General features: G+C 43.9%; 1 protein-coding gene across 2 annotated transcripts in view; it reads left to right on the top strand.

The window, feature by feature from the left end:
- The window catches only part of spns2 (SPNS lysolipid transporter 2, sphingosine-1-phosphate), a 72877-nt gene that overhangs the window by 2054 nt on the left and 46849 nt on the right, over positions 1–23974 (top strand). For both annotated transcript variants that reach the window (XM_068721179.1, XM_068721180.1), the window contains exon 2: positions 16012–16077. In XM_068721179.1, the coding sequence (XP_068577280.1) occupies positions 16012–16077 (66 nt within the window). The remainder of the gene's footprint in view (positions 1–16011; positions 16078–23974) is intronic.

The following is a 23974-nucleotide window of genomic DNA, read 5'->3' as shown; positions in this document are numbered from 1 at the left end:
AGGTCCGGTCTGTAAAGAGCCACGCTACACACCCTTGGGCACCTGAGCAATCGTTACGATGGGTAGGCTTTAGCTGCTCGACCTACAGCCAAGAATGTTTTGATGAGGGGGGGCATATCAAATCTCAGCAATCTTCAAGCACCACTCGGTCACAGCAGATAGCTGGAGAAGCCACGTCCCCATCCTCAGCCTCGGATGCGTCAGGCTCCCTCTACGGTTTAGCGATTTGTATTCCTGTCTTCTTGCCCCTCCTCGTGCTTTGATCAGTGGAAAACCCCTCATTAAGGGGCTCGCACAAAACCCTCTACTCTCCTCCGTCCTCTCCATCGTGATCCCGCCACTATTCGTCTCTGCCCTTTATACCTCACGAGTTACATGGCAGACAATCCCCCCTGCGAAGCCGTTAACTTGGCAGGAGGACGGGAAACTGAAGGGAGATGAGGAGAAAAGTGGAAACAGGGAGGAGGAAGGAAGGGCAGGATGATGGTTGTTGGGGAGGGAAGGGTGGTTGCAGCAGCCCGGGCTAACCCTCGTGGGGAGATGCTGTGCTCAGTGCATGCGGTGCAGAGGGGTCCCTATGCCTTCCAGTCCCTGCCAACTGAACGCTGCCGGGCCGTTTTGCATTATGCATTGGCGGCGTATGCGGCTAACCCCTCGTGGAAAGAGGACCAGAAACCATGCGCATCCAACAACTAATACATAGAGCATGAGCTGATCTGCCATTCTGCCTTCCTTCTCTCTCCAAGCTGTTCTCTCCTCTCCTGCTTTGTGAGCTATAGTAGAGATTTTGCTGATTGTAAAAATGGGACATTAATTTTAAATCTTGTCTTTTCCAGATGTCATTTAAACTGAGCTTATTGCATTGTTCTAAGTGGAATTAAGTATCAATTTGTCTGCTTTCCATTTCCACCACCTCGCAGCCTCGTTAGCTCTCTGTCTCCTCGTCTCCGTTCTAATCCCTCTGCTTTTCCGCTTCTCCAGCTTCCTTGTTCTCTTTCTACAGCAGCAGGTACCCAAAACTCATAGATCTTAATGTCAATTAAGCTAGCATGAGTGCACGCACACAGAAAGCACACATACACACACACACACACACACACACACACACACACACACACACACACACACACACACAGTAGAAAAGACTCTCCCCACCATTTCAAGAGGGGCTGAATGAGAGAGGGGAGTAGTTAGGGGAGGGACCGGCTGCTGCAATGGCAGGCAGTCAGAGGGAAGTGGACACAGTATGCGGGCTGAGCACGAGCGATGCTGTCCCCCCCCGCGTCAAAAGGTCTTTGTACCAACAACCATTACTGTAGTGTGTGTGGATCACTAAAGCATTGTCACAGAGACAGAGGGTGACCATTCTAGACACCGGGGCTATTCTGCTCCACAACAATGATGGGAAAATTGCACCAACCAACGCACAGCGGCAGCGTCAAAGACTTGGATCTTTCTGTTGATCCCCAGTGTCAGAGGTGAATCCATACACACGTTAATAAAAAACAAAAACCCACCACATACAAACTTAAGTTTAGAATTTCAATGTTTGAGTTCCCAAGATGATGGTGAGGACCACAAAAGAAGAGAGAAGTCGCAACGACTGTTTAATTTTTACGAGGTTGTTTAGTTCTGGATTTTATAGACGCTCAGCCAATATGTCTTTTACAAGACTTGAATATTTAATGCCACCAGTATGTGAGGAGGGACGGCTAATTGTTTGAGGCTTGAGCTACATATTGGAGATGTTTTAGATCTCAGTATGGCACTAGAATGAGTCAAAAACAAATTCAATATTGATTGTGTCATCCTTCAAATTCACAACAGGGAGTCACTTTTAGTCTGGAAATGAAATGTAGTGTAATGTAAGTAAATAAATACATTTCCACTTCACCATCCCTTAAACGGCTCCTTCCACCCCTTTTAAAAGGCATTTAATTCATAATTCAATTCATGTTCAACTCTGGATCATCAGAGGGCTGCAGGCAGCCCATATTTATATGTTGTGGAATTGGCAAAGAGAAAGGGATCTGTTTCAGACACACTCATGGTCCAAATTCATGTGTAAAGAAAGTCAAGTCAGCTACATGCAGTGAGCTGGACTTCAGGCTTAGTGGTTCAGCCTGACCGAGAATGCTCCTTCAGAAGCCTGTGCTTGTTTTTACGACCGTCTGTGAAGCAGACAGAGCAGAAATGAGGAGCGTCTGGGATATTTGAGGGTGTCCTGATAAGGTCGATGGTGCTCTTACTGCATTTCAGAATAGCAGTGTGCAGGGAAATGAGATGGAGATTGGACCATACAAGATTGGAGCGGAGCTCAATGAGTTACGATGCTCCAGTTTGGTCACTTGTGTCTGGCCTTTGGAAGCCGCAGCCACTTTTATTCATATACCATTTGCTTTTTAGAGTGCATAGGAGCTCTGAGATTTAGAAGGCCACCACATTTAATTTAATTTGAGGTGGCTTTGGAACCTTAAATCCCTGTGTTGGTCTCTACGTAGACCCACAGCAGACAGTCCAAGCTCCTGGACAGCTTATCATAAAGAGGGGATTAAGTGTTTCTTCAGAGAATATGAGGATATGGGAGGCAGACACTCAGCACTTAACGTTATTTGCTTCTTGGTAAGTAAGTATACCCTGATGTGTGTCAACTCCAGCCACCCCCCTGCGTGCACCCAGAGTCGCCCCCTTCTTAGCCAGCAATGGGGCAGTTTGGGGGGCATACCGACTGCAGCCTAATCTGGGGTGAACAGAAATTTTGGGGAGCCGCAGATTAGCGCTTCTTCCAGGCACTTTAAACTCAGTTGTCTCAGTCAAGCTGTCATTCTGGGAATAGCAGAACAAAAAAACAGGGTCACGTCCTATTGGACAAGTGAAGGACCCTTGCATGTGAACTTTTGGCATCTTGCATTAGGACACAGATGACCGTGTGGTAATAATCCTCTTAAAGCCAGCTTTGGTGCTCTGGTGATCGCTACATCAGAAAGATGTAGTGATCTATCCAGTCTGACAGGCTATGCAGATTAATTCCTGATAGCTTTGTCCACTTCCTTTGGGGTTCCTCATTATCACCGTCCACATAAGCCATTCCTCTGCATCTCCTTATAAAGGGGAAATGCTGAGTTTATTTTCTGTCTGTTACATGTTTTTGCTGGGGTAGAAGTGCACAAAGTTAAAGAAAAGGGCACCACTTTCAGTTCCACGAGGCTAGAGAGGAAGAGAAATGAAGACAGCGTTGGTGTCTGTCAGGCACATTTGGGAATAAAGCAAATTCTACGCAAAAACAAAAGTAGAAAAACAACGTCTGCTGGTAGGCGTCCCCGCAGCGGAATATGTCAGGATGAGAAATACAGGAAGTGTCTCCTCACTACTGAACTGTGTAAAAGGCTGTGTGGGTCATGCTCCAGTTGCTTTGGGGTTTAGCTGTTGGTTGTTTCACCCTTCAGTCTTCTCCCCATTTCAACCTCTCTTGTTTTATAGTGTTCACATTAAAAAGGTCCCCAAACAACAGCAGAGGCATTAAAAAGATGGAAGGGCCTCTAGTAATCCACTTTATAAGGCTGCTGCGTCCTTCTCCCCGTGCTTTTTCTATTTGATGTGGAGCTGTTTGGAATTAGACTAGGGGTCTCGTACAGTATGAAATGTTGCTGTGAAAGGCATCTTTAATGCGTTATGTTTCGACATCTTTCAAAATCTTTTATATCACTGTTGACAGTTCTATTCAACAGATGTTAAATGGAACAATTACGCGATATCCTACCAAGTGGACTTTTCCAGACTGGTTTCCCACAGATATCCCACTAATCTCTTTACGTCTATATCCTGGCGTGCCGTTCCCGCTGCTGTGAGAAAACAGTCTGTGTGTTCTTTAGGCTCTGATTTAACCAACGTCTGTAATAGTAACCTTTGGAATTAGACGGAGTTTCTTCCTCTGCCAGACAGTGCAGACCCTTTTATGTGGCTACTCCGGATTTTACCCAAGTAGACGTGCTTCCCTCGCAGCAGCGTTCGCCCCTGTGACCTCCGCCGGCTATGAACGCACCGCTTCGTGGCTCAGCTGATGGTCACTTTGCTGTGACTCTTCCCCTTCTGTACAGCTGTTATTTTGGCATCGCCCCAACCCTGCATCCGACATCACTCATCACAGCTATGAGGCCATTACATGTGCTGCATTCTGGAGAGGGTATTTTTACTCTGTGCTGCCCACGTTAAAGACACAAGGTTTGATTTGACGGGTTAGAGGAATACTTTGATGAGAATAGTTTGTGAGGCGACATGGATGGCGATTGACCCTTTGCTAAGTCCCGCCCCTCGAACGCAGACTGGCCAATCATGGCGTAGCATAGGCCAGCTCCGACCAGGGTATACTTTAAAACCCTTGTGTTGGTTTGCTGCAATTTGAAATCGAGCAGCATTCTCCTTCTCTGAGTCATAACTCAGCCAATTGGCAGTTGTCTCCATTCCTTGTGTCAGACTTTGAAAACCTCTACCCCACATCCATTTAGAACAAAGCCACACCTCATGTTATCAATAAAATCCAACATCAGGCCAGACTCCGAGCGGCTCTTTCAACAATCTGTGCTTTTTTTCTTGTCATTTAACTTCTTAACTGGTTCTTATCTTTTAACTTCCAAAAGCTTGACGAGTCGAGTGGCAGCCTGATAATCACTGACCTCCCCTTTGTCGTTAGAGGAGAGTGTGTGGACATAAGGACAGGGCGCTGGTGTTTTCTTTGGTGTTGTGTCCTCCACCTACAAGTTTGCTTAAGGATTACAGCCCTGAGATAAACACAGTATTGGCCAACTTCAGTCCAGTTTGTAAATTTGAGTGACAGTGAGATGAGTCACGAGCAGAAGCAGAGGGATTCTCCCACTCTCCATCCAGCACTATCCAAATCACCCAGTCGCAATTAGCCCCCATGTTAAGAAATACGTCCCACCCTTCCTGTCCCATTATCCAAGAAGACTATTTATCTAAAGAAGAGCTGAAATTCTTCTCTTCAGGCAGACGGCAAGATCGCAGGAAGGAAGGAGGAGAGATTGGGGATGCGTTGAGCAATTTGTTGTGTTTGACACACTGTCAAATAGCAGATAATCCCTGTTTAGGAAATGTGATGGGAAAAAATTTGCTCTCCTCACTCCCCACATTCCGTCTCTCACGATAATCTTAAATTTTAACAGGGAAGTCTCAGAGCTGCAATGTTGTTGAAATTACAATATGTTGGTCTTTGGATTGTTTCTATATCCATTATGGACCATATGGAAAACACTAAGAAAATAACACAAAAATGTACACAAAAAAAAAAGTGTGAATTCCACCGACAAAGAATGTCCAAAGAAGGACCGATCAAACCACAAAATCAACTCATAAGTAAGACAAAGAGTCTGGGCAGAGTTAGGTTATTGTGTTTATTATCTTGTTTGTGTTGCTTAAGTTACTGTGTCATTTGTATAACGTGGTGTGTATGCTCAATAATTGCCGAGATTAACGATCAAGATTGTTAATGTTGTGTAGAAGTTATTGTGTATTTCATACTACTGAAATCGTGTTGAGATAATTCACCGCTAGCGAGGCCGGAAGTTGTTTCTCATCAGTTCAGAGGTCAGAACCGCGGCTGTGCAAATCAAAGAGCCGTCAGCTGTGCTTCTGTAGATGAGAGAACACTCTTCCGTACTTCACCGCGGCGGGGAGAATCTCAATCTTTTGTTTTTGGAGGATTTATTTTGTTTCGTTTGCATTCTTTCTTCTTTTACTAACCCACACACGCATATAGCTTTAAGCTAATGTAGCTCCGGGGTTGCTCTAACGGCTTCAGACACGTGTAGATAACGAGATCTCCATTGTCTACCGCCATTGTAGAGTCTCGCGCCATCTTGTGGTCTCGCGAGAGACGTCGCAACGTTTCAGATTACGTCATACGTTGTCTGAGCTGTTCTCTCGCCCCTCCCCCCTACACACACTGCATGCACACACACACACACACACACACACACACACACACACACACACACGCACACTCCCCCCCCTACCATAGTTTGTTGATTTTCGATAGCGTGCTCATGAATGTATAGTTTTGTTGTTAGTTTAGATATTAGTTGATTAGATCATTATTATTAGAACTTAATAAACTCTGTTATACTTTAAAGAGCAGCTCTCTGTGATTACATTGTGCATGTATTGTGATAATAGCTGGATATGTGGTCTGTTGCTCGAACTTAAACCTTCACTTTTCACTCTGAATGTTTAATAGTACTTTGACTATTGACATTATGAGTGAATACTAATTATGAGACTTAGTTTATTTTAGTTTGGTTATTGGTCCCTGTTTGCAGGGTGGTGCCCCGTTATTATAAATAATCGTTAATCATTTTACTGACATTAATAATTCTATTGAGGTCAATAATTTAATAATAACTGATAATAACTGATCATACTGATAACTCAAACATGCTCCTTTTCATTCCCAACACTGTAATGTCCTGAGACACACTGAAATTGGATTTTTCTCTGACACATTAACTAATTGTTCTTGAGAGAGTTGGAATCTAACATTTACCTGCTTGCAGCATGACATACAAACCAGCAGACAAGCAGCTAGCGGTGATATTAGCTCTCAGCTCCTGGAAGCTCTCACAGCTGCTGAAATAATATTTAGAGTGCTTATTTACAGCAGCTCTATATTTGAAAAGCCTTCCCTGTTGAGGAAAAATGTAATCTTCCCCCTCCATTTACATGTGATCGAGTAAATAGTGGAGCCTGGCACAGGGATTGTGTAATCTTTTATAGTCACCTATCAGACCCAGGATAATGTCTTGTGTGTGTGTGTGTGTGTGTGTGTGTGTGTGTGTGTGTGTGTGTGTGTGTGTGTGTTCCCTTGCATGTTTCATCAGCTCTTTTTTGATTTCATTTGTGGATATCAGTCATGTTGTCAGAGCTAGATGGGATTGCAGCAGGATTTTCATTACTGTGTTTGGCGTGTGGGAAGAGCTGGGGTTGAGTGAGGGCGCCGACGTTTGTCAGAGACTTAGATGTCCTGGGTCAGAGGTGGACACATATACACACACACACAACACACAGGCAAGCACAGCCCTTAGTGTTTTTCTGCTGTAAGAGTTTCACACAGGATTGAACTCCTATGAGAATGTGTCACTGGTTTTGTGTTTCGAAGATGTCAGTGCACATAAGTGCATATGCAGGTATTAAAGTTAATTTTGGGCTGGCAGCAAGGCATTATGTTATCTGGCCTCTCATTTAAAATCAGGCTCATTTCACGCTGCACAGATTCATTAGCATTACAGCCATTTAAATTTTTTTATTAGCAGGCAACCAGACTTTTTTATCTGGGTTTATTTTCTGGCCGCACATAAAGGAATAGAAATGCTGCATTTTAATTTTAAATTAATATTATCTATTACATTACAAGCAAAAAAAAAAGCCAACCTTTTGCTAAATGCTGCAGATCTTTATTCAGGATCCCCACAGAAAACTGTCAATAAAAATAATCGGCAAATACCATTTGGGTCTGCTTGTGAGACAATGGCAGGCTGAGTTTAGGTGTTTGTTTCTGCAGAGCAGTTATACACCAGAATGGTTGGTTACGCCTCACTGCCAAGGGAGGTTTATTACAGCGTTCTTTTGATTCTTTAGCACCATAAATGTTTACTGGTCCATGTTTAACTGCATAAATCTGCAGGCAGCTTGTCAACACAATACTCCAACAACTTTGATTGCATGTATTTATAACACTGAATATGATGCGTTCTACTTTAAGCTGAATCTGTTGCTGAATGTGGTCGTCGTGGCATGAAATTGAGGGACTTTAGATGTTCAGCATTGTTTAGGAGCCAAGACCGCAGCCAGTGTCCTGTGTTGTCATTCAGGTTGTTGATGGAGATATGTGGGCAGCACGCCAGTGCAAAGCTTCATGTGCATTTTTCTTATTATAGTTAAATGAATGACTGATTAGTGCATAAGGCCCGAGGCTCTGTACTGTGCTGTAGGTATGTAGGCCGTTCTTTAATGAAACGCGCAAGGTATTTGCAGGAAGTCATAAGGAAGGTGTGTTTTCCCATGGCAAGAAGAACTTAAACTCTCGATCGGTGGTTGCCAACTTTTCTATCATGTAAAATGAGCCTCTGATGTCCTTTCATATAAGTTTGGGCTAAAAGACATATTTGGGTTTGTCAGAGTGTTTGATGAAATAGCAGGTGAAGTAATCCCCCCCCACAACCGGGATGAAATTGAGTTGGGAATTAGTGGCCTTCCCCGTAAATGGAGACACAGTGTGAGAGTGGCACTGTGTGAGAGTGGCACTGTTAGGATTGAATATGCTTTTATACGTCTGATCTCTCTGGCTGTAGTTGTGATGGGAAAACAAAACATGTTTGACATTAATATTTATACATCTTTAAAGTACTATAAATCTACATTTTATGTCTATAGTTTTATATATTATATAAAGCTATTTTTTGTATTGTTATTGGATATTTAATGAGCCTATATATGTCACACATTTGTGCATGACTGATTTTCTTCCAATTTCACACATTTCTATGAAAAAACTATATAGAAACTCACTACATACAATACATTCTTCGGTTTAAAAGATAATGTGCCACTCACATCAGCCATAAAGAACCAGCTGGGCCCCTGTCGCCCCTGAATTCTCCATTTTTTATCCAGAGAAGATAGTTGCGCTGTAGCCGTTTGATGCTAAATTGAGCTGAAAACAAATCGTCACCAATTTTCTTCTGTTTTTATCACGGCTTGAGGTCACTGTGCACGCTCTCCTTTTTTTGAGAAACAGCTCTGCGGTCTAGACAGTCAGCTCAACAGCCTGTGGACATCTTATCGTTACGCTTTACAGCTCACACTGTGAGTGGATCAAGAGGAAGTCAGATGAAGTAGATGAGTCAGGTGTCAAGCCGAGAGCTTAGACATATATTCTTTTTTTAAGAAGATCTGTAAAGTATCAAGTATTTAAATTAATATATCACCAACATTTTACCGCATGCTGCTTAATCTTTGGATAATTAAAGACGCCTTGTCTTAATGAGCAGCATTAAGTAAGATAATGTAAGAAAGCCTGTCTACACTGTACATACAGTTTATGATAATTATGTGGCAAGACGTTTCGAGAAGTATCCACATCCACATCCTCATGAAATGAAAAGAAGAGAGTGAGGAGAAATACAATCTCATTAGAAAACACTACATAATGACTTTAATCCTCCACACTGTTATGTAAAATAGTGCTGGGATTACTGACAGGATTTTTAAAAGTCACATGTGCTGACATGGCACTCACACGCAGTGATGTCAGTGAAGTCTAATGCTGGTTTAACTACCTTGACATAACCCTACCTATCCTGTTGGTCGGAGGACGATTGGCTTGTCCACCATTTTGGTCCTAACCTAACAGCTATGAAATTTTGGCTGCATGTTCCTCAGAGGTAGAATCCTATACAGTTTGGGGATCCCCTGACTTTTGATTTAGTGCCATCAGCAGGTCAACGTTTTGACTTAACAATTGAAATATCTCTACATTCATGCTCCCCAGGGGATGAATTGCAGTGTGATTCTGTAATTTTTCATCTTCTATCTAGAATAAATCTCTTTAAATCCTACACACTGTTCCTTTAATTGGTCCAGCACAAATTGTGGGTTTGTGAGAGGGACAATGTCCACATCACTTCTCTATTAAATAAAACCAGACACTGTTTGAGCCTCTCTCTGGTTAACGTGGCTGCTTTTCCAAATTCCACATAAAATGCACTCCACCGTATCCACATTCAACGTTGAGTTCAACTGCTGTTCAGTATTCCTGAGAGACGCTGGTGTGAACGAGTGCAGCTCACGGTGATCCCCTGGCAGTCAGACAGTCTCATCTCATCTCAAATACCTTTTCTTCGCTTCACTGCATGTCCTTCCAATGCTTCTAAAGCATTATCTCATATACGAACACTTGGGCTAGCCCTGGATGTATTATTGATGAGCTATACGTTTAGTTTGCTCCCTCGATGCTTCACTATGCATCCTCTCTACTTCCATCAAATATTTAGCACGTACTGGCTGGGACTAATGCACCGTGGCCCTCGAGCGGAATTCAAGCTTTTGATTAGTGAAAGAAAATTAGGTTGAAAACCCCCCCCTCTATCAATCAAAGTGGTAAGGCTGGCACATCTACAGGCCTTTAATTTGATTTTGCCCCAGTTTGGCTGTCACAAATTTAGAAGATTAGAGTAAAAGCTGTCTCAAATGTCATAGTGGTGTTATCACTGAAATAACAGCAAATTCATCCTCACTTCTGATTCTAATATATTCATCTTGGTGTATTGGTATTTAGTAAAATGTCATCTTTAAGCATTTACACTAGCTTGATTTGACATCCACACATCAGCAACATAAGAAAAAGAAATGCGACCTGAAACTGGTATAACATACAATTTCTATTTGCAGTGGACCTACTTTTTATTGTGTTTGAATGGTAGTGATTTGTGGGTTTGACAATCAATTCTAAAGTTGGCATGATGGAAAATTGCCAGAAATAGGATTTGCATTTGTGTGGGCGTGTTGCTAAAGGTGAAGACGATGAAATATGATCCAGGAAGTACATTGTGAGTAACACGTCCACAAGTTCTGAGCACCATAATGATACAACTAAACTGAAAGAATTTGCAACAACAGTAAATCATATCAGGTGTAATATCCTGACTGTGGGAGCCTGACCTTAACGGTCACTCTGCATCAATGGTGTCATAAGCTGCATTTAAAGGGGCCCGTAAAAATATTTTACGTTCAGTGTTTCTCACCAAAACACATTGTGCATCCTTGTGGTCTAACAAGCATGTTGACAACAGTTTCTTTATCATAAAACATGTGCAAAGTGTGCCTCCTTCTGCGTTTGCACAAACAAAACAGGGACTCGTTCGTAAAAACATTGCTCCATAGCACTGTTACTGGTAAAAAACTCCACACGGTTCCATTAATCTACAAAAATCAACTCTCATATTGAATATATTCAACAGTAGCCTCTAAGCTTGTCAACTGAGTGACTATGTCAGGTCTTACATGTGCGTTTGACTCGCTACCAACAGGGAAGCAGGACTATCCAGCCTGCACTCACTCACACACGTCTTGCAGATTTTTATTCTCCTGTACAAGCTCTGAAAACCCTCTTGTGCAGGCACAGCTCTACACTGTTTCCCAGACATTTGCAGCACGTTTCCTTTCTGTGTGGCAGGCAGAGGAAGTGGAATGGAAAAAACACACCCCCGCCCACTGCGGACCACATGGCAAGGGAGGAGAGCAGTCGGTCAGGAGCCCGCCGGCCACAGTCGGGCATATTTGTGGTCAGCTTTCTCCTCTGAGATGCTGTGCAGTGCGGCCTGCCTGTACTCTCTGTCGCTCTCTCTCTCTTTCCCCGTGCTGTTACTGTCACCGTCTCTTGCGCGCTCAAATCCCCAAATTGGTCATGTGAACGATCAGAAAAGATGCACTTTCTCCTCCCTCATTATGCCCTCCCCCCTTCCCCCTTCTTCCTCTCCCAGACTATTTATACTGATGGGGTTGACACATGAAAAGGAATCACCCCTTAGCAGGAATGAAGGGGAAGGATCTGGCCACATCAGCAGAGCGGTTCACCGCTGCCCATCACACTCTAGCCAGAATGAATGACTTCCATCCATTGGCTCCCTCTCACTCCGACACCAGGGGAAAGAGGAGCACACATACACACATATATCAATACTATATATATATAAACAATGGAAATATATGCTTTGCAAAACAAATCCAGCCCAGACTGACACGGTTTTAGCCACCACCTATTTCTTCCCTCCTCATGACTCCTCTGCTCTCTCTGTGTGTCTCTCCAACACGCGTCACTGTTAAATTGGACTGCTATTCTCTCCTTCCTCTTAGCCTAGTTTCTATGGGCAGAAATAGAACCAAGGGGGGCCGGAGATTCACGAGTCCCTGTTGGGGATTTGATATGAAATCTGTCCTCTCCAAGCTGATGGAGTTCTGTGCGTGCATCTGTGTATGGTCGTATGGGGCGTGGAGTGTGTGTGTGTGTGTGTGTTCACTTATGGTGTATGGTGGTCCCAGAGGAGCAATGCTGGCAGAGTGCGTCACTGCACGAAAAGCTGGCCTTGCAGAAACAGCATGCTGTATCCTCATTCAAATGTTTCCTCTGGATCACGCCGTCCTGTTTTAACTGAAGACTTCGGGGGAAGTTAACCTCAGCCTGTCAAATTGTATATGTGATGTTTTTATTTAAAAAAATTATGCTAAAGAAAAAAACAAGATGTGTGTCTCAGTATTCGGGAGCTGCGTTGATCTACATTGATTCACAAACCCTGGCCTGTACGGTTAGTAAACCTTCTGCTGGTAGCCGTATAATGGAAACAGCAAAGACTGAAAGAAAGTATTATTCATAATCAAAGAATGATCATTCACCGCTCTGAATGCAGCATTTGTGGCGTGTTCACCAATTTGAGTAATTTCTTCTCAAGCTACACTGAAAACAGTGGTCATAAAGAGGAACGTTATGAGAGTGGAATGAGTGTCAGACACAGGGAGCTGTTTTGCTCAACTCAACTCTGACTGCAGGGAGCGAAGCTGTCTGCAGCCGCGTGGTACGGTTCAGCATACCAGGAAATTCATGAAAGGGGTTCTGAAGTGTGACACAATAAATAATGTGGCTCTGGACTGTGCTGTTGCACATCGCAGAACAAGTCACTTATGCATCAAGGGAATAAACCCGAAGCAAATGGACTAAAGGATTAGAAAAGTCAGAAAGATAAATAAATGACAAAGCAATATGAAAATGTCTTCAAGTGTGTTCATTCACGTTTTATCGGCTGTAAAAGGTAAACTAATCGAGTGTGCATTCTGCTGGGTGTGTGTCAGAGGGAGTGGCCTGTGAAGCAGCTGTGCTGTGAGTGCTGCTACCTTGAATGAAGATGGAAATAACCGGTGTTACTGTTGTGTGCTGTCAGGAAGATCCACATTCCTGCCATGTTTCACACTCGGTGTCATGCTCAGATTAACCCCCCCCCCTCCGGAGGCCCAAGAGAAAATCATTAACGTTAAATGCAATCTTGTTGCAACAACAGCGGTGACCTGATATGTAGCTTTTATGTTAAATGTCCCTCTTTTCAGTGTTGCTATGGTGTTGCACTTGGTATTTCAGACATCATGTAATAACCTGTGTAACTAAGGGACATGTGAGCAGATAATGTGAGTCTGTGAGATGCAACCGCAATGAGGAGCTTAGCATTAAAAAAAAGACAGTTTTTGAGATTTCGGCAAGCTGAGCTCCTTTGTGGTTTCTTGACCTTTATCTGGTACAGCATCGCCATGGCAACTAAACTGGGCGCTGCCAGCTTGCATGGGCGAGGGCCTGTGGTACTGCACTATCAGATATATATCACTGAGTCTCTCTTTCCCAATAAGACATGGTTGTTACGTTTCCTCAAAAATGTCCAAAAACATAAATGTCAGGCTGAGGAGGAAAAGAAGACAAAGGGACAGAGTTGAGATCAGAGATGTTAGTTGTGATTGGCTGCTACAAAAACACAGAGCTGCCGGCTCTGTAATCCTTTATAGATTAGCACACTTCATTACACAGCTCATTGCACTTGAATCTAGTAAAACAAACACTGATACTTTGATCACCATTACCATCCACAGCTTCACTGCTTCTTCATAATAACTTCTCATACAATAGTTTCATGTGCTTTTAATAGACCGTCTCTCGTTGGAGGACTTCATCACACAGTGGTTCTAGTTCATCTAACACCCACAGCTCCGTTTTCCTATTGTTCCAGTGAATAGCACTTTTTGCCAACTCTACCTTTTATTAATCGTCCGGTAATTGTACGGTAAGTGTAGATGGGTGTGGCTCAGACAAATGCAGACTCTGTCCAGGAGGGACGCTCCACCATCTGGCGTAGGAATCCCCCTCCCAGCAGACTGTGTGTGTGTGTGTGTGTGTGTGTGTGTGTGTGTGTGTGTGTGTGTGTGTGTGTGAACTTCTTCCAGGCTAATTAGAGTACAGCTGCAGTTGTACAGTACACTGTTAAAACCCTGTTGTCGCTGTGTGACAGACTTGACAAGGGGGAGGGGGACCGAGGTGCTGTCGCAGCCAGCCTGTCTGCCAAGGCCATGTAGTGATGGCAACGTGATGTGTGTATGTGATCATATTAACTAAATCCCTGAGGTGCATGAATATGATCAGACTTCTTTCAGTAAGCACCCTAACTTGGACTTGGATATGAAATGCGATTTACCTGCCTAGGAAAGTAAATTGAGTCTCACCTGCCCTGAGGCAGTTGCTGCATAATTACCACACTGTGCGCTCCGACTGCTGTGAGATCTGCTAACAAGAAGCACAGTTACAACATGCCAATGCAGAAGTGGTGAAGCACATCGAACTATGCAGTTTTTATTTCCTCCTAATCTTTTCTGTTGGTTTCACTGAAATTGGCGAAAAACAAGCACGGGAGCACCTTTTGAGTCACATCATCACAAAAGGGAAACAAGGCAGAGAGTTTCGAGTGCAGCTTTCGCACAAGAATGCTGCCCCGTAGTGTGAGAATGTGGGCAGGTGGTTTGACTCACATGACAGGAATCTGACGTATGTCTCTGCTCACATGCAGTCACAATCCAACCTGCACCTGCCCCTGTATCGCACCGGCTTTGTTGACAATTAGACGAGGCTAGCAGAAACAACATCCATTGTGTCGAGCGCATCATTTGCCTGCCGGGCTGTGATTCTTCTCACCGTCTACCAAGCTCGAAATCCCGGAGATCACAAGGACGTGATGCATGAGTTGTTTCTGAAAGTCACAGAGACCTGTGACCTCAGCTCAGGTTATGCTGGGTCACACTGTTCTGCTGGGCTCGGAGGAGAGGAGCAGACTTTTAAAAATGTTAGTCATGCTGCTGTTCCATTTTCATGAGCTGTGTTGCAATCCCAGCCTGCCAGTTTTTTTTTACAGAGATTCAGCCAGCACTGCCTAGCACACGCATCTGGACTGCAACCTATTCCTTTTCTTTTCAGTTAAAAAAATAAGCCTTTGAACCTTTCCAAGCCGGTGGTCTCGAGAGGAGCAGAATTCATTTGATGGGACGTGTTGCTTCTTGTTTACTGGGGGCTTAAAATTGTATGGTAGCCATAAAAAGGGGGTTTCTTCAACCCTTAATTAATCACCGTCTGATCTTCTTCTTCATCTTGACGGTCTGATGTTTACAATGTGTTAAAAAAAAAAAGGTTTATGAGATTTCATGTGCATTTTATGTTTCATGTTACATGCAGGCAACGTTGAGCGCACACAAGTCATAATGTTGTGCGATGAGCAGATATTTAGCTCTTCACAACGCCTTCCCTGTGTTACCTTGTTGCCAAGCAGGTGCCATTCATTCATTCATTCATTAATGCATTAAAGACATGCACAGTAAGAAAGGTCCCTCCATTCCAACTTCTATTGGGTTACACCAACAGGTTTAACACGATTTCAAAGACCTGGTGGTTTCTCATAGTGGAGCGATATCATGTTGCTGCTGTGTGTCTGATGAGAGCCACCACAAGTATCGACCTCCCACGGTTGTTTGCAGTGTCATTTAGAAAAGCCGAAATCAGCTGCCGCCGCTGTTCTGGGAGGTTAATGGTGGAGAAGGTGTGTGATGGAAGTGTGCTTGTGTGTTTCATGGACGTGTGTTGAGCGGTTAAAAACCAGAAATAACACCCGGCAGTGAAATCTTTGCGAGCATTTACTGAAAGTTGACCACTGTATGGCAGCCAAGAGTGCACTTATCGGGGATATTATATTGCTCTTCAGGGATGTTAAGTGAATGATAGCCTGTCTATCCATCATATCCGACAATAATCACAAGCCACAAAAGAAGATAGATTTAGCTATAAATCAAATACAGCTCAGTGTTTCAAGTATGATTATTATTATGTCTTGAACTACATTTATGTTCTCCCTCTCCTCCTCTTGACAGGTGTTCTGCTTGACATCCAGCGGCATTATGGGGTATCAGACAGTGGAATCGGCTTGTTGCAAACAGGTAAGGTTCCTCTAATCCCATAATTGCACGTGTGAAAAATCTTAGTTCAACACCTTCTCTGTGTGATGGGGTAATTATTGCGCAACTCTTTTGTTGTGCTGCTGGTGTTTGCTAAATTGGATGGAGCAATGTAGCGGCTTTGAGACCAAGACCTAGTCAACAGCAAAAACAGGGTTTTACTTTGGCAGAGATATCGACAGCACCATTTACAACTAGTAATGCTGCACATTATGGAGTTGATTTACACAATCAACCCACTAATGATTTACCTATGCCTCTAATCCTTTTTCTTTATACCTATTAAGCTCAAATCATAGGATTTAAATAGAAACCAGTTCTTTTTATTGGTTTTCTTAGAAACGCCGATACAAATTGGCTCAACTTCCCTGCCTCTGATTTATAGTCTGCAAAGCCGAAACAGGAACAGATTCTATGAACAGAATTCAAAAAGTTACAAGATAAAGCACTGCTTTATTTCTTATGCAAGAATTTGATCGAAAGGGTATCTGACAGCTACACCACCAACAATTTTGAGGCGTTTGCACTTTTTTTATTTAGAACCTTCTAAATATGTTTGAATTATTAGCACAACTGTATCGCAGGCTTAAGTGAGGGAGTGACGTTTCCTAACAGCAGCAGCAGCAGCAGTAGGGCAGGTCAACAGAAAGGAAAACACAGTCCAGAGCCAGGCCGGCTGTTCTCCTGAGAGCCTGCACACATGTACCCAGAGCGTCTGAGGACTCCGGCTCAGGGCAGGGTTTCCTGTTTCACTCTAGACCCCAATGAATCCACCTTTTAGGGAGATACCTTGCAAAGCCCTCTCATTGGAGGACAGGACCCCGTCTCGTCTCCTTGTGCCCTCAAACTCAGTCAAACACCAACAAACTTGCACACAAAGTGCCATTGAGGGCATGCAGGCGAGGGGGAAAGAATACAGCCCAGTGTCCCCCCCACCCCCATTGCTTGATGCTCTTAGACTAACTTTAGGTGAGCTGAATGGTGTGGTGACAGAAATATCCACTGGGAAAAAAAGAAATCAGTGTTCTGTTGGCTTTTCAGTGAATAGGCCATTTTTATCAATCCCACATCTCATATCCACCCAGTTTCACTGCAGCACAAAGAAGTTATGTTTCACTACAAGTTCATTTTCTATCAGAAACAATTTCTCCTCTACACACTTTTCTCCGTCATCTCCATATCTTTCATGTTTTTGTCGATTCTGTTTGCAGCAGTGGTCAAAAGATTAAATAGTCTGCTTTTATGCCTGAACAGACTGCTAATGGTCCGGATGTGTCGGATCAAACACGTTCATTTAATTTCTTTAATCAGCAGGGTGCCTGAATTTGTGAAAACGCACTGACCTGCACCCAGAGATTTGTATGAAATCTTAACAAGAAACAGGAAACTGTGAAGGGTGTTTGACTCTTAATTCTGTTTGCTTTGGCTCATTATTTGAGTTATGCACACTACCGCACTAGCACCGACTCCCCCACACTTACACACACACACACACACACACACACACACACACACACACACACACACACACACACAGTATGTTAGTGGTGGGGCATGTGTAGCTGGTTTGCCCTCTGTACCGTCTGCGTTTGAGCTGTCCTGCCTTAAAACAGGGCTGCTGTTTGGTTTGCCTGGCCTGACCTGGCCCGGCCCTTCATGGTTCAGATTTCGCTTGGCCCCTGATCCCCAGATGACCTCTTTGTCACACTGGCCTGAGGAATGCTGGTTGTCCGGGCCTTGGGCTGTGTGATCGGGTAGGCCCAGACTAGAAGCCTAGGTGTGAAGGCGAGGTTAGGAGGTTGACGTAATCATGGAGCTAGAGAGGAGAGTCTCAGTGTGTGCGTGTATGTGTTTACACACATCCAAATACATGTTCCGATTTCCCCCAACCCCCCGCTTCCATCTCCAGAGGGAACAATCCCTGCCTCTGTGAGCACCTGCAGGCCAGGCCCGGCTCTGCCTGCTCTCCTTCCTCGCGCCCTCTGTCCTGGCGGCTCACGTCCACCTGGGAAAGCAAACTGCCAACGTAGGTGTTTTACAGGCGGTGGGAGTTGCTTTCTCTGCTGCCAGGTCACCCTCACACTTTAAAAAAAACACTCACCACGCACAGCAGGATTTAAGTCGTAGAACAAACACAAGTCTGAGTCAGAATCACCTCATGAACTCTGGTTCTGGTTTAGTTTGAGCAAAGGATAGCTTTGACCCTTTTCTTTGGCTCTTGATCAGGACTACTGGAATGAAAAATGTCCCATATCTAGAAGTTACTGACAAGTTTTTTGCTTTTGGGAAACACTAGGCTGAATGAGTACTGGAGGAACATTTTGACCTGCTGTAGTGTTTGCATTTTGATTGCTGCACTCCAAAAAATGTCTATCTTTTGTCTATTTTTGACCGGTAAAATGTAATTTTCTTAGAACAACTCCACAATTAGTGAGTGGCATTAGATAAATGTGTCCGTTTCCAATGAAAATCAAGTGTTTGTTATTATTCGCTAAAGATAGTTGCCTCTCCCTAGCCTGTTTTAAGGTACAGATACTTATTTTTTTAAAAAGCCCCATTGGCTGGAAAATAATGGGGGGGATGATGATTATAGTGCAGTGTGGTGGTTGTTAGCTGGTGTTTTCATGCTGAGGGACAACAAATGAAAATACCCTGTGGTGAGCTCGGCCTCCGCAGCACCAGTTATTTCTGTTATTTGGCAACTTCAACCCGTTTCAAAAGCAGCTCACACAACACAATTTGACATGGGGTATGCGCTCATTTCTATTGTGTGCACTTGTGTGTGTGTGTGTATGTGCGTGTGTTCACCTGTGTCATTATTGCCTCTGTGTTAGAGGATGAGGTGTTCAGAGCTGTCAGTCAGGTTAGCGGGTGAAGGCAGTTTGAGCCGTCCATCAGCATGTGGACGTGGTCTCACCTGAGCTCAGCAGACCTGTCAGGGCACCGGGACGGCCTGAGCTCAGCTCTCCCTCTGGAGATGACAGGCCTCCGCGCTAATGGCCCTTGGGCTGCAGCTAAGCGAGTGACTCTCACACGCAACTGTGAACAGGACCAGTCCCGAGGATACGGAGGGCATGAAAGGTTAATGGAGGAGAGGAAGACGAGAGGGGGTTCACCTAGATGGTGTTACCTCTTTTGTCATCCAGACAGCGAAATCTGAGGGAAGGTATTCTCCTGCTATGGTTATTGTATCCAAGTGCTTTGAGGAAAATAAGGAAAAAAGCTCTTAATGGGATGAATTATCCCTCACAATGGAAGCTGGCAGAGTAATTATCCGGCGCTGGTTTAGCATGGAAGCAGAGTTATTGGGGTCAGTCAGGCTGGATGTACAGTGAGGAGCCGGCGCTCGAAACAGACTGTCTGTGCCCTGTTCTGTGTGTGGCTGCCCACCTTGTCTGAAACACGACACCAGCACACACACACACACACACACACACACACACACACACCAACTGACATAGCCCCAGTCTTAACATGGTGTCAGTCTGCCATTCAACCAGTATGTGAGCTGTAAGGAATGAGGCCACAGGTGCTGTGTAAGACTTCAGGCTTGAGCGCCGCTAACACATCGGACTTACACTGCACATACAAAGCTTCAAGCCAAAACCGCAAAAAGTCAGCATTGTACTTAGTTTTGTACTTAAAGGTTTTTTATCCCGTGCTGGAGCTGTGGCTGTCTGGATCCTGTGAGTGTCAATCAAAACTTTCTATTGTTGAATCTCTGATTTCCTCCTACACAGTGGGAATCAGTGCTTGATCAGCTGTTTTGGCCACTCACAGCTGCTCCTATTTTGTCCTTGTTGGTATCCCTCAGTGCCTCCTCTCTCCCTAGTTTGGCAGCTGTTGTAGCCTTGTTGTCAACTCACAGGAGTTAGAGGAGTCGGTTGGATGAAGGGAAATGGAGGGAGAAGAAAGAACCACCTGTGACTTCCTCTCTCTGGTCATGCATGGCAGCGAGGTTTAATCTTCTCCACTATTGATTCCCAAAGCCAAATAATTGCATTGCGATGGTGTTCAGCGGCCCCCTCTCCTGCTGAGACGAGAATAGAACGATGACCTGATGTTGCATCAACATCACAGCGCGAGTGTGTGTGTGTGTGTGTGTGTGTGTGTGTGTGTGTCTCCATCACAGGCTGTTTTTATAGACCATGTCTCGGAGGAGGGCAGCTGTTGGCCGATGATTGGCACTCTGCTCCCCGTCTCCTTCCCCCATGCTTTCTGTCAACGAACCAGCAACACTGCCCATGAGGGACTGCCAATCCAATCAGGATTTTAAGGCCAATTAAACAAGCATGCTGTCAACCCCTCTTCATGTAAATGTCCAATCAGATCTCTAATCGCCTCTTAAGCACAAACAGCGGGTGGTTTTTTTCCGTTGTCATGGGAGTGATCGAGCATTTCTGGCAACAAGATTTGGGGTGATATTTTCTCCAGCTTCTCAGAAAAAGAGGCTGCACACCGACCGATTGCCTGACGCCGAGGGAGGCTGCTCCACTGTTTCTGCCCCAAGTGACATCAAACACACACACACACACACTCCACGCTTCTCCTAGCCAAACACATGTGCTCGATCCATACAAACCCTGGCAAGTCATGGTCAAAGATCATCATTAAAAGAGTGTGTGTATGTGTCAGTAATCAGTGTGTTCTGTGCTCTGCTGGTTTTCAGCTCGGTGCCATGTCACCATCCACAGGAAAGTATCCCTGGGAAAAAATAACTACATGTTTTTTTTAATGCTGCAGCTTGGATCTGCAGTCTGGAACTTAACTGAGTGCCGTTTCTTGCTTTCAGTTCAGAGGTGAAAAACAAGCGAGCACCTTCCTTTATTCCTACCAGATGTGTTTGCTTATGACACGCGCTGGTAATACGCAAAAGATGATGTTCCAGCCCACTCTCGCCAGCCGGCCCGGTATTTGTAGGAGCGTGTAATTCTCCCCATCTGCAGCTCTCGCACTGAGCATGTAGTGAAGAGCTCTGCTGCAGCTGCGGTGACAAGCTATCAACTCTGAGTAACTGAAGTAGTTGACATTATGTAGAATTAGTGGCCGAGTTTGACAGAAACAGGCGAGAGACTGCTGCACGGGTATATTTCCCAGGCTGCATGTGGCATTTATCAAACAGCATTGGTAATCCAACACTGGTGGAGTCTGAACGGAGAGAATTAGCGGTGATCAGAAATGTGAGGAATGCCGAATGTGATGTACGAGAATGTCTGAGTTAGGAGGCTTTGGTCGGCTCTGGTGTCCTGCTCAAACTAAAGTTATGTGTCACACCCTCCACAGGCAGTCCCATGCATCATTAGAGGAAGAAGGAACAAAGCTGCCACACCCAGCACACTGCACACCTGACAGAAAACACACTGTTGCCACGGTGCACTGGTCACCATTGATTAGTTGGCGATGACTGAAAGGAAGATACCACTCCTTGTCCCACCCTCTGTTGTAGTGCATCTCTTCTCTTTGTACTATTTCAGTCAGAAGCAAGATCAAGTTAATATAAATACATGTAACATCTTATCCCAACCTTTGAAGTAATAATATTGATTTTCTCTTATTCGTATTCCATCTGAATATCATAACAAGCAGGCTTAGAGAAGAGAAAATGACTCTGCTCCGCATGGATACGCACCAGCCTTTTAGGAGCTTTAGATTTAGCGTTGGGTTAAAGAGAATACACCAGGGACGGTGCAAACTCTTAAGTTTACTGCTGTGAACAGCATATACTTGTTTGCCATTTCAACCTCTGTCCATGGTCTGATTATCATAACCACGGGCCCCGAACACAAACCTTCACAAATAGTACACATCCACTGCGTCCCCCCCCCCCCCCCCAAGCATCAAAAGTTTGGTTCGCACAATAGCACAAGACCGCCCACAACCACACAGCAGCATGTAATGTTGGAAATAATATTTGTTATATTGACAGGTTAAATTATTGCCATTTGTGGCCTGTCGTTCTATACACGCTACGTACAGCAGAGTATATCTTTTGGCGTGAAAACACACACCTTAATTATTGTTAAACCAACAATAACAAACTGTAAAAGAATACATATGAGAACATCAAATGAAGTACAGAGCCACAGCTACGAGCACACAAGACCACCAACTTTCTTGTGACCTATGATGAAAAAATACTACGACATGGTTTAATCAGCTAATTTACAAAACTGTCATACAATTTTCATAATCATACTACATTTTCAAGGGAATTTTACAAAAATACTACATTAAGAAAATATGATAATACATCTTATTCCCCTATTAACTGAGGGCCCTGGGCACATGCCCAGATTGCCCATGCTGAAATCTGTCTACGCCTCTGTATTACTATAATTGTACATTTGCATTATGACGAGTAGTTATCAAATGTAAAACCACGCTGAACATTAATATTCAGAAATAGAATACTTAATCTTGAAGAGAGAGGAGCTAGTCATTTAACTGATACAGTCACTTCCTTCCTGTAAACAATGAGGATTCCTCTACCAGTAAATTCACTCACTTCACATGTCCCAATGGAAACTTCAGGTGTTTTTCCGTGTGGACAAAAATGTCCACGATCAGTTGGAATCAGGACACCTGTGGCTTCTGTAGAGACAGCAGGCTTTTAACTTCCCGATTGCCAAAAATGTTTCTCGTTTAGAATTTAGATCTGAAGTGCTTTTATTGTGAAAGGTTCACCCTGTTAAGAAAATGCTATGACAGAATCTTGTTTTGCCACAGATTTAGTGGGCGGTGTTGTCAGAGATTTGTCGGCCAGCAGCTCATGCCAAACACACAGCAGTGGCAGACTCATTAATTAGGTGTCTTTTTATTGGTTGTCTATAACTGCGTCCATGCATCTCTGTTGTCTGCTGCGGAGTAGAATTTTGATGTAGCAGACTATGTGGTACTATGATCCTTTAGTGAGAAGGGTGACATGTGGTCGGAGTGCCTGACATCCTTGACACTAATTTGTAGGGTTGGGTTACCTGTTGTGTTTCCACAACATTGCCTGTGCCTTCTACAGTACACAACCTTTAACTGACACCCATAACACGTATCAGTGTGAGCTTCTCACATTAGATTTATATAAAAAAATTTACTACACATCATCATATCACAAGCTGCTGAATCTCACATATATATATATATATATATATATATATATATATATATATATATATATATATATATATATATATATATACATATATATATATATATATATATATATATATATATATATATACATATATATGGACTTAATCTCTCTGCCCAAAAATTCAGTTAATTGTTAGCAGTTTTCGAGCAATTTGTGCGTTTGACTCTTTTGTTGTGAAGCAATAGTCCGTTAATAATTGATTATTCAATCTGTATGATAATAGCGATAATATTTGCTAAGACTTGAGCCTTTCTTGGATTTAGCCAATACAAGGACAGAGTAACAGAGCGTTTTTCACTGACTAGCAGACATTACTCATCCATATTAACGCCTCCGGTTGCAGCGAGCAGATAACCTTGTAATGACGAAAAGGGCTGAGGCTCAAAAGACACTGAAGAGGGGAGCTGTATTTATGAAAGCAATGTGCTGAACGCTGATGCCGAGACACACACCTCGGCCACAGTGAACAGGTCAAAGTGACACTCGGCGGTGCTGTAAATGGCACCGAATGACAACGCCTAGCCTGCAGACATGTCCAGACCTGCACAGAGGATATTCTTCTCCTATTCCTCTAATTCTGTCTCTGGCAGCTGAAGGACATTCAAATTCCTCGGACTGTCTGGTTTCCCGGTTGGATGACAGTGCGGTCGGTTACGTTGGGAAACAACCATATCGCAAAAAAAGATGAGATCCCTAAATGGTGAGATATAGCTTTAAGTAGGTAGAGAGCAT

The sequence above is a fragment of the Cebidichthys violaceus genome, unplaced genomic scaffold, assembly GCF_023349555.1.
Source record: "Cebidichthys violaceus isolate CVI_PGR_0920_01 unplaced genomic scaffold, fCebVio1.0.p SCAF_27, whole genome shotgun sequence".
In the NCBI taxonomy this organism is placed as follows: domain Eukaryota; kingdom Metazoa; phylum Chordata; class Actinopteri; order Perciformes; family Stichaeidae; genus Cebidichthys; species Cebidichthys violaceus.
The sequence above is the reverse complement of the archived record's forward strand: the minus strand, read 5'-3'. Positions and strand labels throughout refer to the sequence as shown.